This window comes from Carettochelys insculpta, chromosome 10, assembly GCF_033958435.1.
Source record: "Carettochelys insculpta isolate YL-2023 chromosome 10, ASM3395843v1, whole genome shotgun sequence".
NCBI classification, from domain to species: Eukaryota; Metazoa; Chordata; order Testudines; family Carettochelyidae; genus Carettochelys; species Carettochelys insculpta.
Genome location: NC_134146.1, coordinates 16,938,989 through 16,957,849, shown reverse-complemented (window position 1 = coordinate 16,957,849; position 18,861 = coordinate 16,938,989). Strand labels below are relative to the sequence as shown.

Sequence of the window (18,861 nt, the reverse complement as noted above, 5' to 3'; positions counted from 1 at the left end):
CCAGGGCCAGGGCCAGGGCCAGGGCCAGCGCTCTGCGCCTGCGCCTCCGCCTCCGCCTCGGGGAACGTTGGGCGCGTGGAGGGGAATGACGCACCGGTGGGTAGGAGCCTCCCCTCTCACGCCCGGCCAGTCACGAGGCCACAGAGCTGGGAGCCAGCGAAGACGCCACGCGCCGGTCACTCACCGACCTCCAACCCGGCTGACGTAACTTTCCGCGTTTATAGCTGTCCCGGTTCTGCCTGACCCTTTTCAGACACATCTTTCCTTTCGTTTCGCTCCCGCGCCGCGGGTGCGGCAAGGGGAGAGCGTGCGCCAAGCGGCCAGCGGGGCGGCGTGAGACGGGCAGAGCAGCAGCGCTGGTACAGGAGCAGAAGGAGAAGCACAAGATCAGGCGACACTTTTGCAGCCCCGAGGCCTGATGGAGGTGGTGCATTGGAGGTCCTTCCTTGCATACGTGCGCGTGGCGCATGCGCAGTGTTGCTGCAGGCCGGCAGGCGTGGGGACATGCCGACTGTCAGTGTGAAGCGGGAGCTGCTCTTCCAGGCGCTGGGCCGGCACTATAGTGAGTGCGGGCCCGGACCGGCAGGACAGGCGTGTGAGGGGCCTGTGGGGTGGGGGGCTACTCTTGCCTGTCACCGCCTGTCAGGCCACTGCCACCTGGGGGCTTAGGTGCCCTACTTCCTCTTCCAGCTCGTGTGGCCGGGGCTGCTGCCCACTGAGCACCGGCTGTTGTGTCTGCCTTGGCCTTGCTCAGCGCTTCCTCTGGGAGCAGGGTGACCATCCGTGCCGTTTTCCCCAGGATTGTCCCACATTTAAGCTGTCTCACGGGCAGACTGCCCCATATTTTGCAGGAATCCTGTTCCCTGGACCCTGTGCCTTGGGTGGCAGCCTCTGCTGCCATGGGGCTCCTCCACTGGGGGTGCCTGTTCCTGGAGCTCTGCACCTTGCGCCAGCAGCTCCTGCTACAGGGGAGCTGCCCCTTTCCCTGGCACCCCATGGTGGCAGCCCCTGCTGCTGGCAAACTCTACAATGGGGTGCGTGTCTTATTTCCTGGTGCCCTAAACTTAGAAGGGGCAGCTCCTGCTACCAATGAACCCCTTCACAGGTCAACTGCCTCATTCCCCGGCCTCCCACACCTCAGGGAGGCAGCTCCTGCTTCATTCCCAGCCCCCACCGAGCCCCATCAGGGGGGTTTGGAACACCCCCACCAGGAGGTCCTGGAGTCCCACTCCTAGACCCAGAAGCTGGTGTTACGCATTTGTTGAGGGACACTGTGGTCAGCCTATGTGCTCTGCTGATCCAATCTGAGGGTCCTGGCTGTACTAGCAGCAAGCTGTGAAGCTGACAAGACTCTGGGCCATTATCATTGGAGAAACCTATGAGGTGCAGTCTGTGCAATGTGTAACTGGCTGTATATGGGCTTAGACCTTCGTGCAGTAACTTGCACTTAATTCCCATAGAGAAGTGTGTTTGTACAGCCATAAAGCTTTAGTTCTTCGCAAGTTCCAAGAATTTGACCTGGGAAGTTTGCTGGCTGTGGCTTGTTGGACATTGCTGGGTCTGTGTACACATTATTTGATTCCTAAATGCCAGTGAAACATAGGTACACAGTTAAACATTGCTATCTAACTTTAGAACAGCATGCCGGGGAAAGCAGTTTTTAATTTGCTTCTAAATCCTGAGTTCTGAATTGTGTTTGTCATCGTAATAATTGATGGGTTCAGAAATACATTTTTAAAAGCAAGGGAAGATAGGTAGACCTAAATAAGACAGTTTAGCCAAATTGCTCTTTCAGCAAGCCTTTCTTTTTCCCCCAAGTTTCTGTGGCAGATTGGACCTTCCCATAAATCATGAAATTGGTCAGGCATCTATATTTGCACCAAGCTGACTAAATTAAATTAAAGGGCCTTTGTTGTTGCAAGTGCACTGCTTCTGAAAGACTTGTCTGCTCTTTGGCAAATGTGCCGTGTCTTGTTCTGTTATATGCTGAGGAGGCTAGCTTGAAAAAAAGCTACTGGTGCAATTAACTGTATTCAATACAAACTCTTTACATTGAATTCTAAATCTTATGCTGTACATTTCACAAATCAATAAATACTATATGTGTAACAAAAAAACTGTCAGTAGAATAAAGTAAAGATAACATCTTCAATGATATTCCCTCTTCTCTTGCTTGTGAATAGCATGTAGGCTGGGTCTACACTAGACCTTACAGTCAACTGCAGATACACAATTTTAGCTACAGCAATTGCTTAGGTAGTATAGAAGTATCTACAGACAACTGTAAGGTTTGTCCTCACTCAGGGAGCTAGATGAGAGGGTTTCTCCCACTGACCTCCATTACTCCTCATGAGAGCAAGAGTACAGGGGCTTGACTGCAGACCCCAGAGACAGCAATTTTGCACATCTTTACCAAATGCACAAAATCAAACTCCAGGAGATCAACCCGTTCGCCTGGCAAGTGTAGACATAACCTAGGTATTCTATTCAAGGCTTTTTTTAAGTTGTCTTCAGAAGTTTGAGGTCTGCATTATTGGAAACCAGAATTAACCCAGTGAATTTTTCTTTCTTCCTAGCTGATGAAGAATTTGATGAACTTTGCTTTGAGTTTGGTTTGGAGCTTGATGAAATTGTAAGTCATGTTGTCATTTGTGACCTTTATTTTTGTAGTGCTTTGACTGTGGCAGATTGATTGGAGCTCTATATTGATAGAGAAAACCATTCTGCTTTGTCTTTGGCAGTTTAGCTGCCCTGCAGTAGTAAAAGAGTCTGTTCCCTGAACTTTCTAAGTAGTATATGTGATCCACAAACGCTACTGTTCCACTGTAGTGGCCAGGAACTTCCAACATTGACACCTCAGTTATAGGTTCTGTTCCCAAGTATCAGAGAGTTAGCCATGTTTGTCAGATGTGGAAGGACTTCCTGTTTTTGTGGATACAGACTAAGTTGGTCTTTGCCCATGAAAGCTTTGCTCCGATAAATCTGTTAGTCTATAGGGTGCCACAGGTTCTGTGATCCGGATACTCTACAAACTCTACTTTGGCATTATTTTTATGGAAGATTGTACAACTACCCAAAAAACTTAGTAGTTTGGGCATTTTATATTTTGGTAGAAAAGTAGCCGTTAAGGTGTTTCTCCTGCCTTGCATTTTTTTTACCGCTGACATCAACGGTCTTTGTAGATTCCTGCTGAATCACATTTTGCATTAACTTTTTATATTTTAAATTTCTGGTTTAGTATGAAGTTATTACATTGATCTTCTAATCAGATAATTTAGATGTGCTAGGGCTAGTCTTTGCTTCCAATAATTCAGTTCCAATAAGGAACAAATATTCCTTTGTGTGGTTGTATTAAGACTTCTGAATTCAAGAAATGCCTTAAATTACTACAGTTTCAGGTGCTGTAATTACTCATTTCACATGTAAACCCACCTCATGCCTTTTAAACTACACTGGTTAATTAATCCTGTCTTTTTGATTTTAAAATTGTTATTTTCAAAGCACTTTCTATGTTCATTTACTCCATTATTAGTGACTTGGCTTTTGTTGATTTGTAGACATCTGAGAAGGACATAATAAGCAAAGAACAAGGTGATGGAAAGGCAGAGAGTGCTTCAGATATCATTCTCTATAAAATTGATGTTCCTGCTAACCGATATGACCTTCTTTGTCTGGAAGGATTGGTCCGAGGGCTTCAGGTTTTTAAAGAAAGGTATTGTAGCACTGTGAGATTTTCATACTTCATTGTTTGCTTAGTCTAAACTGCTTTTATAACAGTAATAAGATGATTACTTAAACTATTTGCTTGACTCATTAGGATCTCTGATCTATAATGTCACTGTAGTTACTAAAATGTTCTATGGGCTTTTGTCCAGAGAGACTTAGCCATATTCTTTCATAAGATAGAAGGTAAGCGTGTGTGATCTGCGTAGTCTGAGAATAACAAAGGTGATTGATTCTCCAATTTTCTGAGCAGGTTTTTGGGATTGCTAATAATTATTATCAATAAAAATATTGAAGCTTTCTTTCTTATTACTGTGTTCAGGTAAGTACCATTAACATTATTGATTGATCTAGTTAGACAACCTGGGATGAGTCCTGCAAGGTACTAAGTACTGTCACATTTCCTTGATGGTAGTGGGCGTTGAGGGTACTCTGGATCAATTCCACTGTGACGGAACTAGTTTTCTACAGACTTATTTTTTAAAAATTTAAGTGTAATTTTTAAGAATCTTCAACTGCAAGGGAATTGTCTTTTTTTTTTTTTTTTTTTGAGCATTTGTTGCATAGTCCACTGTGTTTTAGTAAAATCTTGTTAGTGGTTTTTACACATATGTTCATGGTTTTTACACATTTTTAAATGCTAAAAAAAACTGTAACATTTTCACCATTAAGTACAGTGACACTTTTTTCTAATTTTCTTCCTTGTGCTCTCTTTAGAAGACTGTTTCACCCTCATTTGTGAACTTTATTTACATTTTTAGGATAAAGGCCCCTAGATACAAAAGGATTATGCCAGCCAATGGTGAAGTTCAGAGGCTTTTTATTACTGAAGAGGTGAACTTATTTGCTGAACTTTTGTTCATATAATGAAAGCTGTAATCATTGAGTTTGTTTTAAACTATAGTTGGGCTAAAGTTACAGTTTATTTTCTATGCAACAGAAGTTTAAATATTTTTTTCCATTCAGTAATGTACATTGTGACTAGTGGTCTTCCTTCTTGCTGATATGGAACTACTGTGCAAATTACTTCAGAACAAACTTCATAAAAGTTAAACATATAATTTCAGGAAAATGTATACCTGAGCATCTCTGGTGGTTTTCTGGAATGATATTTTTTTTTTTTGGCGGGGGGGAGAAATCTTTGCTTTACCAAACTTAAAGTAACTTTTTCTTTTGGGAATATGGACACTGTGTATATATCTTCCATTGTAATATACATTTTTATTTAAAAAGTGTTAAGCAATTGAAGTTCAAAATGCACATCAAAAACAATGTGAGAAATTAATGTTATATATTCAACATATATAAAATGTTAATTTGTAACTGTATTTTCTTATAAATTGTAGACTGCCCAAATTCGTCCTCATGCTGTAGCTGCAGTCCTTCGTAACATAACTTTTTCCAAGGCTCGCTATGATAGTTTCATTGACCTACAAGAAAAATTACACCAGAATATTTGCAGGTTAGTTTTTAAATCCCGTGAGAATAATGCATATGCTATATTGGTATTTATGTTGGTTTAATTTTTTTTATTGTGAATTTTTATTATTCTTGAGGTGGACCACTGTTCTCTTTTCTAAAGGGATGTTATGTTTATACTCATGCTCAGAAATATATTTTTAAGCAATGCTCTTTGATGTTTTTCATTCAGCTTGCTTGACACCAGCAATTTTCAGAGCATCTCAATGCCATAAGGAATGTGACATCTGCTACAACAGCAATGCAAGAAGTCTCTCTGCCCCAGTCCTGTTAGATCTACATTTGACGTGTGTGTTGACACAAAGCCAATGTAACATGTATAGTACAGTCAGAATTCTAGTAGGTGCAAAGGGTTTTGTACTTGGAAAATCGCTGTTTTGCTTTTGTAATTAGACATGTCCATCTTTGAGGAGATCGTGCTTCAGAGGATATTACCTCAGAGGAACTCCAAATACAGATAGAAAATTCATTTTTATTTTTGTCTTGTTTCCTTTATAGGAAGAGAACATTAGTAGCAATTGGTACCCATGACCTGGATACCATCTCTGGTCCATTTACTTATACAGCTAGACCTCCTTCAGAAATTAAATTCAAGCCCCTGAATCAGGCCAAGGAGTATACAGCTTCTGAAATTATGGAGCTATACAGGGTAGGTGTCCTTTCCAAACTCTTCCTGTGCAGTTCTGAAATCTTAATTTCTAGGACTGTAAGACTTGAGATTGGCGCCGCTGCAGGTACTGCAGACAAAGGTGGTGATGTTGTGGCCCTGTCTGGTAGGAACTGGACCTAGACAGCAAGCTCACTTTATGCAGAGTACAAATAGAACTATGAAAAGGTAACTTTTGTTTATTGATGATGTGAGATCACGGTTTAATAAACACAGAGCTAAATGTGAAGTGGTGTACTAGCCAAAAATTATCCAGGTATCTCAATCCTGGGGGTGATTGTATGAAGTATGACAAATATTTTATGTGAAAGATTATACCTTTTGTGTTTAGCTCTCTTTTTTAAAATTCCATCTGAGTATACTCTTTTTTTTTTTGTTTTGTTTTTTTTTTTGTTTTTCTGTGACAAAATATCAGTGGTCACAAAAATAACTTAAAATTCCCATGTGTGCTTACCAAAACATAGTGAATAAAATATCATTCTCAAATGTTGGTGAAACTGCTTTTAAATCTTGTGATTGTATTTTAATACAATTTCAATTATTGTTGTGATGCTACATACAGCACGAGTGACTGAAATAATTTGCCCTTTCTCTGTTTGACTCTTTACTGTTGTTTTGAATTGAGCAGCTTACATTGCTCTCATAGTTGTTTGACATTACTCGTTACTGATTTCTGCATCTAGCTTTTGGGGTGAAATGTGGCCTGACTGATGCCTGTAGGAGTTTTGCCTGTGGAGCAATCATTTCACTGTTGCTCTTTGAATTGTTCATGAGCAGTCAGTTGTAGTTGATATTCAAAACATGTGGTGTGGTATTCAGTTTTTATTACACATAGAAGTCATATGGTGTTGTCTCTTGGATAAATATAACTCATCGGGTTTCTGATGCTAATAGTCACGCTTATCACCACAAAGTTTGCTTTCCATGAACATTTTGCCTTAATACTCATGGTTCTAGGCTAGGGATGAGCTTACTGACATGGAACTGAACTGCAGGGTAACTGCACAGCTGAAGCAATTGCATTGTTTTGTTTTTTCTGGTATTTGCAGAAGATGTTGAAATAATCACCTGACCGTAGCAGGAAAGTGTAGCAGTTTAAAGTACTCAGGCTTAACAAGATGCCAGTTCAAGCTCCCCGCTACAACTGAAAGAATCCCATGTGTGGGTTGATGAATAGTGGGAAGGAGTAGTATCGAGTCTCTTTTAAATTGAAACTTTTCTAGCATGACCGTATTCATGTTGTCATTTTGATAAATGCATCCATCACTGGACACATGAGCCTTGCATAGCAAGTAAGGAGAGCTCATATGCTCTACCTAAACTGACATGACTGGACGCTGAGGAAGAGAACACCCAAAATGACATAGAGAGAGGCTTGAAGGAATGTAAAGAAGAAAAGTGCATTGTCTGTTAGAGTATGTTTTATGTTCTGGCAACAGGTATTTATATTTAAAATAAAACACTCCTCCTCCTCCACTGTAATCCACCGTCCCCATGTCCTAGAATCAAAGAATACTATAACTGGGACCTCAAAGGTCATCAAGTTCAGTCCCCTGCCCTCATGGCAGGACCAAGCACCATCTATATAATCCCCGTTAGATGTTTATCCAACCTATTCTTAAAGGTCTCCAATGACGGAGAGTCTACAAGCACCCTAGGCAATTTATTCCAGCATTTAGCCACCCCAAGAATTACACTGTTTGGCGTGAGTAAGCTAGTACAGCTGTGACTCTTCTAATATAGTAAGTAGTATTTTGAAGTTAGTATTAACATGAGAAAATAGAAATGTGTTTCTTGGCTTCCTTGTTCTTTTAAAAAACATTCTGTAGCAAAGCAGTATCTGTGAGCTTAATCTGTTACCCTGGCAAAACTCCTGTTAATGCCGTAGTTGAGGGATTGTGCCATAAGATGATGGTTTGTGACTAGGATAATGTAAAATTCAACTTTGCTTTATTTCTGCAGACTGACAGCCAACTTAAGCATTATTTACACATAATTGAAAACAAACCACTTTATCCAGTTATCTATGATAGCAACGGTGTCGTTCTTTCCATGCCACCAATCATCAATGGTAAGAGCACGTACAATTATTTTGTCACTATTATTTTTGTTGGAGTATGGAGCATAAACATTTGAGTATTGAATTTGTTGTTTAACTTTTCGTAAAATAGTGTCGCTTTTTTTTTTTTTCATTTATTCTTCACCGCAAATATTGTGTAAAGGGTGGACTTATTTGGAGGAACTTTCATGAGCACCTATCGGTTAAGCATAGCAGGTGTGGGCTTATTATTGAGTCTTTTAGCTGAAGAGTTTAGTTCAAGGTGAATCAATAACCAGTAGAATTTGTGTCTCTCATTGTGCTGTAGGTAATAGTGGATCCTGATCCATTTGTCTGGGTGTGAATCAAATACTGTGAGAGGAAACGAGTTTAGAAGGCTTCAAATAATTTTTGTTGGTGTGGCTTGTAACAAAGGATTTCCTCTGAATATGAGAGGGACTCATTGGTGTTTTGGAGGAAGCATTTCTGGTGACTAGTGAAGCAGATCAGTGAAAATTACAATAATATTTTCCTCAGACAAAAACAGGATATGTAGTTCCATTACACCGTATTAAGAGTTTAGATAAAGACTTAGTCACACTAATGTAATCAGGATCTGACACCCTCTACAGCAGTGTTTCCCAATTTTACTTGGCCATGGAACCCTTTTTAAATACAAAAGAAGCTTGCAGAACTCCATTCTCAGGCTCTGCCCCTTCGATCCCCAAACCTGCCCCACATCTCCAGGCTTTATCTGCCTCAACCACCAAGTCTGTCCCCCCTGCCCAACCCCATACTTAACTCCTCTCAGCCCCAAACCTGCCCCCTCATCCCCAGGATTAACCCACCTCAGCTCCAAACTGGTCCCTGGGACTAACCCATCCATGGCACTGGCTGGGGAGCCTATGCTGGGTGGCCACATGCTCCCAGTAGAAGGATTATTCGGGAAACACTAACCAGAGCTGGTCAGGAATTTTCCATCTAAGCATTTTTCGTTGGAAAATCTTGAAACATAACTTTTGCACGTGCATACCAGTTTAGCAGAGACTAGTTTCTCAGACCAACGGTGAATTGATGAGGCTCGAAAGAGGGAGGGGAGAGAGCAGAATAGCAGGTAACCTAGGCTGTGTCTACACGTGCCCCAAACTTCGAAATGGCCATGCAAATGGCCATTTCGAAGTTTACTAATGAAGCGCTGAAATGCATATTCAGCGCTTCATTAGCAGGCGGGCGGCAGCGGCGCTTCGAAATTGACGAGCCTTGCCGCCGCGCGGCGCGTCCAGACGGGGCTCCTTTTCGAAAGGGCCCCGCCTACTTCGAAGTCCCCTTATTCCCATGAGCTCATGGGAATAAGGGGACTTCGAAGAAGGTGGCGTCCTTTCGAAAAGGAGCCCCGTCTGGACGCGCCGTGCGGCTGCAAGGCTCGTCAATTTCGAAGCGCCGCTGCCGCCCGCATGCTAATGAAGCGCTGAATATGCATTTCAGCGCTTCATTAGTAAACTTCGAAATGGCCATTTGCATGGCCATTTCGAAGTTTGGGGCACGTGTAGACATAGCCCTAGGGAGTAGGGGACTCATCTGAGATGTGGGAGAGGCAGGTTCAAAATCCTTGAATTTCTTTCTGGTTTATCACAAAGAATTCAAAAAGTCTCAGGTTGATATCTGAGGAAACATACACAACAATTTATAAATAACCATGGAATATAAATTTTTCTGGAGCTTTGGTGATGTTCCTGTATTGTACAGGAGACCATATGTGTGCAAATGTGCTTCCCATTAGGCCATATGTAGTGCATGTCAGTTCTTCCGCATAGTGACAGCATGTTATGTACGTGTAACATTGAACCCTATGGAAAAGCTCGTCCGCGGGGCTGGGGGTGAGAAGGAAACGACAACAAAGAAAGGAGAGTTCCGGGAGCCTTTCACTGCTGCCTCTCCAGTGCCAGGAACCTTCCTCTGCTGCAGAAGTCTTTCATTGTGGCAGGGAAAAGCTCCAGCAGAGGGGTGCTGTGTTGCTAAAAATAGCAGTGTATCTATCGGAGGCACTTGAGTGGGTAGAAAGCCACGGGGCTCGCCTTACTGTCTACACTACTGTATACCCTGGTTAGCTGGGTGTGCATTTTCTGTGCTCTACACATCTCCATGAATGCAGACTTACCCGTAGGCTATTTGTCAGTTTGAATGATGTTTTCGGAATGTTCATTCTCTTTATTCAGGGTTGCTTTTCTAACCCTGCAGCCTTATAAGCCACAGTCTTGATGTTACGTATCGGAGGGGTAGCCGTGTTAGTCTGGATCTGTAACGGCAACAAAGGGTCCTGTGGCACTTTACAGACTAACAGAAAAGTTTTGAGCATGAGCTTTTGTGAGCACAGACTCACTTCATCAGATGCTGGTCTTGGAAATCTGCAGGACCAGGTATAAATAAGCCAGAGCAAGGGTGGGGATAACAAGGTTAGCTCAGTCAGCCAGGATGAGGCTTACTACCAGCAGTTGATCTGGAGGTGTGAACACCAAGGGAGGGGAAGCTGCTTTTGTATTTAGCCAGCCTTTCACAGTCTTTGTTGAAGCCTGAGCTGAGGTCGTCGAATTTGCAGATGAATTGTAGCTCAGAAATTTCTCTTTGGAGTCTGGTCCTGAAATTTTTTTGCAGTAGGATGGCTCCTTTTAAGTCTGCTACTGCGTGGCCCGGGAGATTGAAGTGCTCCCCTACGGGTTTTGTGTATGTTGGCAATGCTAGAGCAAGAAGAGCAAAGCCCATCTCGCAAGAGTGCAATGCTAGTTGTAAGCATGAGGTGGGAATCATTTTGCTATTTTGTCTACCCGGACTGGAAGCTGGTACTACCTTTATTGCTCCCACAGACCCATGCAGCCTCCCAAAAATAGGTATCCAGTTTCACTTTGAATCCCAGTCTTCAACACAAGAGTGTGTACTCTTGATTTGTAAGTGAAGAGTCAAATTTTCCATTTCCTCCTGCACAAACAGCTCTTAAAGGTGTCTTTGTGGCTAGTGGAATACACAGCAGATTATCAATGTATGTGTTTTTCAAGAAGTATGCTAACATCTTTTAAGTTGTTTGTATTTGTTTATTGTAGGGGACCACACAAAAATAAGCCTAAATACCAGAAATGTATTTATTGAATGCACAGCCACTGATCTTACAAAGGTAAATGAAGCTTTACTGTCTATGATATACTGTCCTATCTGGTGTACATGTAGCTATTCTCTTGTGGGCTAACAGGACTGCCTGCAAACAAATATAACAGGTGGCCACACATTTTGGAGTAGAAATAGTTGAAGGGTCTTTTGAGGAATGTATTAATCAGTTTCTCCTCATGCTCCATTTCTATCATTGCTCTGGGAATAACTTAAGTTTTTAAAAATGTTTCCAGTTCCATTTGTTCAGTGCCAGGCATTTTTGTCCCTACATGGATACTGAGTTTTCACTTTGAGAGTAATTCAGATTAAATATTCCTTCTTGTTGATAGTTTTTTTTTCTGTGCTTGAACAGCTCTGAAAAGTAAAAAATACCTTATTATTATTATACGGGTTGAACCTCTCTAGTCTGGAACTCTCTCATCCAGCAACACCCATAATCTGGCCTGATTTCAGTTAGCTGGATGGCTTATCATGGCTGTGGCCAAGTTTCCCATGGTCCCATAAAGTTTGTTTCCAGCTACCAGTCCTGGCTCTCAGTGTTCTGTGGTTTTGTTTAGTTCTGATTTATCCCTAAATGTTTTCTTAGAGCCCAATAAACAGTGAAAGTGTTGGTAATGTGCTAGACAATATTGACCTCCTGTGGTCCAGCAAATTCTCTTGTCCAACACCATTTAGGTCCTAAGGGTGCTGGATTAGAGAGGTTCACCCTGTACCATCAGATTTCTCTTCACAAAGAATTCTCTTTACTGCTACTCCTTAGCAGTAAAACATTGTTGGGGATGTCTGTCTTCTTGATAATTTAGGTTCTACTTTGTTTAAAGAGAGAGCTTTAATTGAAATTAAAGTCCAAGTTTCCAAGCACAAGCAGAAAGGCAGCAAAATTCCCTCATTTTGTTAAGCCAAAGGTAGCATTCCCCCCACCCCCACCCAATAATTGCAGATCCAAGCAACTAACTAAGATGAATTTGCCAGGGTTTGTGCTAACACTTCTGTGGAGGCACATTGTTTGCTCCTTTGAGAATTTTGGAAGAGTGTAATTTAAGTCTGGTAAAAGCAAGAATGCTTCTAAAATTAATCGGTATACTGTAAGAGTTAAAATAGGGTTTTGGTTTTGTTTTTTTTGTTTTTTTTAAATTTTGGGAGGGCATTCTTGGGGCTGATAAAAATGTAGTTAACAGGGTGATGGAGGCTGGTTTTTTGGAAAATAGAATTAGAGAAGCTAATGAATCATCTGGTTGAAAACAGAATGTTTGTGTTAAATAAGATATGTGAGTCAGCTGGCTTAGAAGACAGACTGCCTGAGCCAACTAAGATAAGAGGGAGAAGACCCATGGAATTAGTTGCTATGAACTAAATAAAAAGAACAAAATAAGTTAGAAATGTGAAGGTAAAAAGGAAGACGAATCATGGACAGTGTGTAGACAATGTGTGCTGAATGGGATTGGCTCCTGCAAAGTAACCAATCCAATCCAAAAATGTGTAACACAGTGCAGTAAATGTGATGAAATGTGTAATGTATATGAAAGGAAAGGGTTTCTATGCATCTTTGCAGCTGTGGTGTATCCTGCCTCCGTGCCCCCTGCATTGGATTGTGATCAACTCATCGTAGCATTGCTGTATGCCAAATAAAGTTACCTGAGTGGTGAAATCTGGACTAAAACTATGGGGTTCTTGGGAAGTTGAGTGGAATAAGTTCTTGGATAGAATCCCAACAATAAACTCCTCTGTTACTCCTTTTTTTATTTCTTTATAACTTATAAGCATTAAAATGGGTCACATTCAGCATGTATAAAGAGAGCACCTTCCTCAGGCAGAAACGTTTTTGTGGCATCTCAGGGAAACTGTTTTGAATGTTATGATGCATTTGTTACACTAACTTTTCAAAATATCTGCCTCAAAAATGGGTATTACAGTTTAGATTGGTCTGATGATGATTTTACAAATAATGCACCATCCTAGAGTCTATAAACTCTTACTTGCTTTTTAACTTCGGTGGAACTACTCATGAGAGTCCATCTTTGCAAGATCCAAATAAGGGCTCTCATATCTGTGTGAGCTGAATTTAGCTAAAATCTACTTTGGTTCCATTTAAAGCCAAAGTCTTCCACTCTTGAGGCCTTTAAAGGGATTCTTTGTTACAGAAGCCAAACATTTTTTTTTTTTTTTTAGTTGATTGTGACCCCAAGATGCAAAGTTGTCTTGCATTCTAGATTTGCGTTTTTTGCATTAAAACAATAAACGGAATAGAGCGAACTTTAACTTAAAAATTTTGATTGTCAAGCCTCAGATTTTTGCCTCACTTAATATGTCAGAACTCATAGATTTTAATGTGATTTGTATTTCTTTATTTTTGCAGGCAAAAATAGTTCTTGATATCTTAGTCACAATGTTCAGTGAATACTGTGAGAAGCAATTCACGTGAGTACCGTGTGTGTGCGTGCGCGTGTGCATGCGTGTGCATACATATATGCAGAGTGGCCAGAATGGGGTGGGGGTGTAGTGGCTGGCAGAGAGACAGAGGGCAGGAGGCCTTGGGAAGTCTGGGGTTGGTTGTGTGGCTCCCTGGCCCCATGGGAAGTATAGCATAGTTGGTGAGCAGGGGATGCAGCCTCCTAGTAATCCTTCAATATCAGTCAGATTGGACTTGTTGGTCAGACCCCGCATTCTTCACACTTTTTGACTTTTTTCCCCTCAGTGTTGAAGCAGCAGAAGTAACCTGTCTTAATGGAAAAACCTGCATCTATCCCGTATGTATTTAAGAGACGCCAGGGGAGGGGGTAGTATTCTATGCCCAGGAGAGTTTGGTAAAAGAGAGTGGCACAGTCGTCATTTCTACAGTCGCACTAGCTCTTTCACTGTGAACATTCCATTTCTATCAGAACTAAAAATGTAGGGCTGTTAATGTCTGATATCCCAAAAGAAAGAGAAAGTTTTAAAATGGGTTGAGGCCACTGTTTCGGCTTAGAATCCATTTGAAATATTTTGTGTCTGATCCATTCATAAGTATAGTTACTATCATGGCACGTAATCGAGGTCAAAATCTATAGAACCCACTTTTTCCTGCAACCATTGCTTAACTTAAAGCTTTCTCCTCACAGCTGTCACCCACAATAAAGTGATAAGCAATTGAAATAAGCCCTAGTTTAATTTTTTTTGATCTATCGGATGTGGAAAAATGTTGATATTTTTCAGTTAAATAACTTAAATGCTGCTTTTTCAGTCCTTTACTCCTGGAAGCTCCAGCCATGCAAAGATGTCTGCAAAGTGACTTCAGAGGGGTTCTTCATGTGCTCGGGTGCCCATCCATGGAGTTCTCTGCAGGATCAGTGTCATGGTCATTTTTTACTTGTTAAAAATAAGCAGAATTGAAATGATCCCCCATTTTTCCTGAAAGCATCTGTGAACACCTGGAGGTCTACAAAAATGACAAGAGGTCCTGTGGCACCTTATAGACAAACAGATATTTTGGAGCATAAGCTTTCACGGGCAAAGACCCGCTTTGTCAGATGCCTGAGCAGGGTTTCAGAGGAGGGTCTAAATTTATAGGCTCATGAAAAGGAGGGAGTGCCAGCCAAGAGGAAGGCCTGGAGAGCTGTATGGCTTAGTGGAGGTACTAAGCAAATGAAATTTAGTTAATAGGGAGGGGAATTGACTCTTATTTAGATTCAGACTTTTTATAGTGGAATGTTTCTGTGTTGATGTGTTTTTGACATAGTGTGGTAAATGAACAGTATGTTTAAAAAAAAAAGTACCCTCATTAGAGTCCACATCCTTCCACCTTAAATTAAGGATTCAGCATCTACATTTCTGGGCCAGTCCTCCTGCAAACCAGGGAAAATCAGACATCATTCCAGATATTTGTACAGCAGAATAAAAACCTTGTAACATACAAAATTTCCAGGCCTTTGCACATTCAAAAAAATAAATAAATAAAAATCCTACCTCTTCTTTGGTAGTGCTTTAGGAGGGTTTGCTTTGTGTTTAACCACTTTTGATAATGAATTTGATCATGGGGTCTTGTTTTATTTTTGTGTGTATGTGAGTGCGTGCATTCATTCCTGCTTCTTTCTGGCTGCAAGAGCTTCACTGAAGTCTTATAGAAGCCCATGCCTGATCTGATTTATATGTCTGGTAAAGAAGAATGAATTATACCTTCTCTTTGCTTAAGGTATAATTGCTGCCTTCCTGGGGTAGTTTTATTTGCTGTACTCCAAACAGCAGAATTCACAGTCAATCACAGAAACACTTATGTGTGACCCTTGTGTCTGGTCTTCTTTTTGTCAAATGTTCACTTTGAAAGGCATTTCAAGGTACCTATAAAATTACACTTTAACAAGAGTAACTTCATTCTAGAATATCAATATGATATTTTTTGTGCTCTGTTACGTAAAATATGTTATGGTTATTCTAAAATATTATGGACAACCCCATAGTCCTAACTTCTGACACCAGTGAGTGTCAGAAAAGAGGAGGAGCTGGATTAGAATAATGTCAGAGCTAGACTTGAGTAGGCAGAAATGTTACTTTCTGTGTAAATCTTTTCTTCCTTGTAGGAACTGGCTTACCGAAGAGAAAAGGTGAAACCTGATTTAATTAACAAGAAAATTGGGATCAGGTATGCTGTATAAACCTAGCTTATATTAATTGAAATTAATGGTCTGTGATAAAATACACTAGTTGTGATATTTTTGTAACATGTATTGTGTATTCTGTTGAATTTAAAATGCACTAAAAATTGGCATGCTAATTGGAGTAATTAGAGCAGTAATTAAAGATGCCCTAAGTGAGTGATTCTTTTTTCCCCTCCTAAAATTATTGTGTAGCATTGTTGGTGAGAGTGGCTGTCATGTTTTATCTGAGGTGACACTGATGGGTGATACACATGTATGTAGTATGAAAATGTGCTGAGATTCTTTAACATGGAAGGCACTGTGCAAATTATAGATAGCATTTTATTTAAAAGCTAATCACTGCGAGGTTAAAGTCCTTGAACGCTGACTGTTTTCTTGTTTTAGTGAAACACCATCAAGTCTCGCAAAGCTGCTGACCAGGATGTGTTTGAAATCACACGTCACAGGGAATGGGAACAATATAGAAATTGAAATCCCTCCTACCAGAGCAGACATCATCCATGCATGTGATATCGTAGAAGATGCAGCAATTGCTTATGGTTACAACAACATTCAGATGACTATTCCAAAGACATACACTATAGCCAATCAAGTAAGATTGTCCCCCTAAATAAGTAACGTTAGCTCTTTTCATATCTGGCAGTGTATTATCTGGAACTCTCAAATAACCAGCATTTTAACCATAAATAAATTTTAGTTAGGTTTTCCATCTGTGCTATATAGTGAAACTAAATATAAATAAATACAGTAAAAGTTTACAGTGTAGACTATTACTGTTGGTAAATTAAGTACTCTGCATATATTTTTGTTTCTTAATAGCTAATCTTGTTTTTCTCTGGTTTTATGCATTGCTAGGCATCTCTCTCTCTCATCCAGAATATTTATATATCCAGCAACTTCCTGGTCCCAGGGCTGCCAGATAAAAAGACTTTACTATATTCTGTCAGTAAATGATTAGTGTATGCTAGAAAGGGTTTGGAGAAAAAAACAGCCAAAGAATCAAACAGTATTTGGAGATGCTTTGCCATGAGAGGCATTTACCATGGGTAGACTACAAAACATATTTGACTGATTTGAGTACTGCCAAGTACAGTCATTGCTGGTCTTGGTGCAGAGAAGAGAGTTTAAACATGGACCAGATATTGGATCTCTAATGGGAATATTCATTTTTTCAGTCAGCTTCTTGGTGCTTTTTTTTTTTTTTTTTTTAAAGCATGCAAGAATAGTTACATTCTTAGCAATGTTCACTGTAATGTAACATGCGGAAAAGCATGACAAATATGTTCAGATTGAAGATAGTGTTTTGTTTTCTTTTAGTTTCCTCTCAATAAGCTCACAGAACTTCTGAGACAGGACTTAGCAGCTGCAGGATTCACGGAAGCACTCACTTTTGCCCTGGTACATTTTATTAACTTTGGGGGCTTTGGGTTGTATGCTGAAATAATTTATGGAGCCAAATCCGTACATAATATCTTGCAGTGTAAATGTAGCAATGTTGTGTGATATTGTTTTGGCACCACCTTGTTTGCTAATATATTAGTATTATAATATAATGTGTGTCGTGCGAGTTCATGTACTCAGAGGAACTGAATGGCTGACTGTTAATCTGGCATCTATTTCCAGCTACAGAGATGCAGTATGGATGCTGAAATGGACTGTTTCAAGTGTAACTTGAATAGTGTATAAATAGTACTGAGTTAGCAAGCCACAAGACTGTTTCTCAGGATTGCCAGAGTTTAATGGCAAACCAGCTGTATATGGTTACAGTTTTAGTAATGCGGAAACAAAATGGGATAGTGGTATTTTGTACATATTGTTGGAAACACATACCACTGCAGTTCAAAGCCATTCCATTCTGAACACTTGGGTATTGTAACTTGTCCATGAACGCTTCCTTGAGCAGTATTCAAGGCCTAACTGTTTGTGAAGATCCCTTTTAAAGGCATTTTTTAAAAAAATATAAAGTTATGTATTGATTTTACTCTTTTATGTCTCTCTACAACGGTCCTGCTTCCAGCTTCCTGTGCAGAGATGGACTGTTCTAGTTGTTACAATGTTGCCCAGGCCCTTGCAAGGGATCAGGGTTTCGCAGCAGAGAGTACTTCTTACTGCAGTTAGTGTAGTTTTGAAAACTGGACTTGTGCAGACAGTTAGTTGATACTTGCGGAATAGTAGCTGTTTTTAAAAACATTAAATGGAATTGACCATGTTAAGCTGGCAGATGAGGTATAATCAGTGCACAGCAGCTCTTGAGAATAGTTTTAAAACAATTTTTAATGTGCTAAATATGTTGTTTAAATAAAAGTACTTTCTGTGAACATTATGGCAGGTCCACACTTTCTAATGTAGACGCAGTATTAGTACCAAAGTTTTCGCTTGAATAGATGTAGAAAGGACTTTCAGAAATGCATGAGATTTGCCTAATTAATAGCTGACCCTGTATGTTGTGCCAAAAAACGTACACAGGCACACACGCACAGATCATGAAAGTATACTCTATTGTCTTTTATCTGATTCACTGTTAAAATATTTTGAAAATGTTCTCCAAATATTAAGTGGCTTACGACACTGTCTTTCAATTGGACGTAGGCTCCTACAGTACTGAAATACCTTTTGAAAATTTTACCCTTTGAAACCAAATACCATAATACCAGTGTAAAGCTATAAAATTGGCTTCAGACATCTGTCTCCTAGCTTCCAGATGGTTCAGATTTGATTCTAGACCAGACTTTCCAACGTGGACACATCTAACTAATCCACTATCCCCATTGACTATCCAGGACAATATTTCTCTCTCTACCAATATGCAGTATAGTAGTAGAGGCTGAACCTCTCTTGTCCGGCAACATCTGTAATCCAGCATGATTTTAGTTAGCTGGACGACCGCTTATTGTGTGTCTGGCCAAGTTTCCTGTGGTCCCATAAAGTTCGTTTACAGGCATCATTCCTGGCTCTCAGTATTCTGCGCTGTTATTATTTAGCTGTAATTTTCACCTGCATGTCTTTTAAGAGCCCAGTAAGCAGTGTAAGTGTTGGTGACGTGCTAGGCAATATTGACCTCCTGTGGTCCAGCAAATTCTCTTGTTTGGCACCAGTTAGGTCCCAAGGGTGCCGGTCTAGAAAGGTTAAAACTGTACAATAACAGGGCAGCACAATGTGTTTCT

General features: G+C 40.5%; 1 protein-coding gene across 2 annotated transcripts in view; it reads left to right on the top strand.

Annotated features, from left to right (window-relative positions):
- Window positions 1-469: 469 nt before the first annotated feature.
- Window positions 470-18,861, top strand: part of FARSB (phenylalanyl-tRNA synthetase subunit beta) — a 59,169-nt gene continuing 40,777 nt past the window's right edge. For both annotated transcript variants that reach the window (XM_075004237.1, XM_075004238.1), the window contains exons 1-13: window positions 470-562; window positions 2,577-2,632; window positions 3,558-3,712; window positions 4,485-4,557; window positions 5,070-5,185; window positions 5,701-5,851; window positions 7,832-7,940; window positions 11,003-11,073; window positions 13,423-13,484; window positions 13,762-13,813; window positions 15,620-15,681; window positions 16,082-16,289; window positions 17,015-17,095. In XM_075004237.1, coding sequence (XP_074860338.1) covers window positions 505-562; window positions 2,577-2,632; window positions 3,558-3,712; window positions 4,485-4,557; window positions 5,070-5,185; window positions 5,701-5,851; window positions 7,832-7,940; window positions 11,003-11,073; window positions 13,423-13,484; window positions 13,762-13,813; window positions 15,620-15,681; window positions 16,082-16,289; window positions 17,015-17,095 — 1,254 coding nt within the window. In that variant the 5' untranslated portion in view covers window positions 470-504. The remainder of the gene's footprint in view (window positions 563-2,576; window positions 2,633-3,557; window positions 3,713-4,484; window positions 4,558-5,069; window positions 5,186-5,700; window positions 5,852-7,831; window positions 7,941-11,002; window positions 11,074-13,422; window positions 13,485-13,761; window positions 13,814-15,619; window positions 15,682-16,081; window positions 16,290-17,014; window positions 17,096-18,861) is intronic.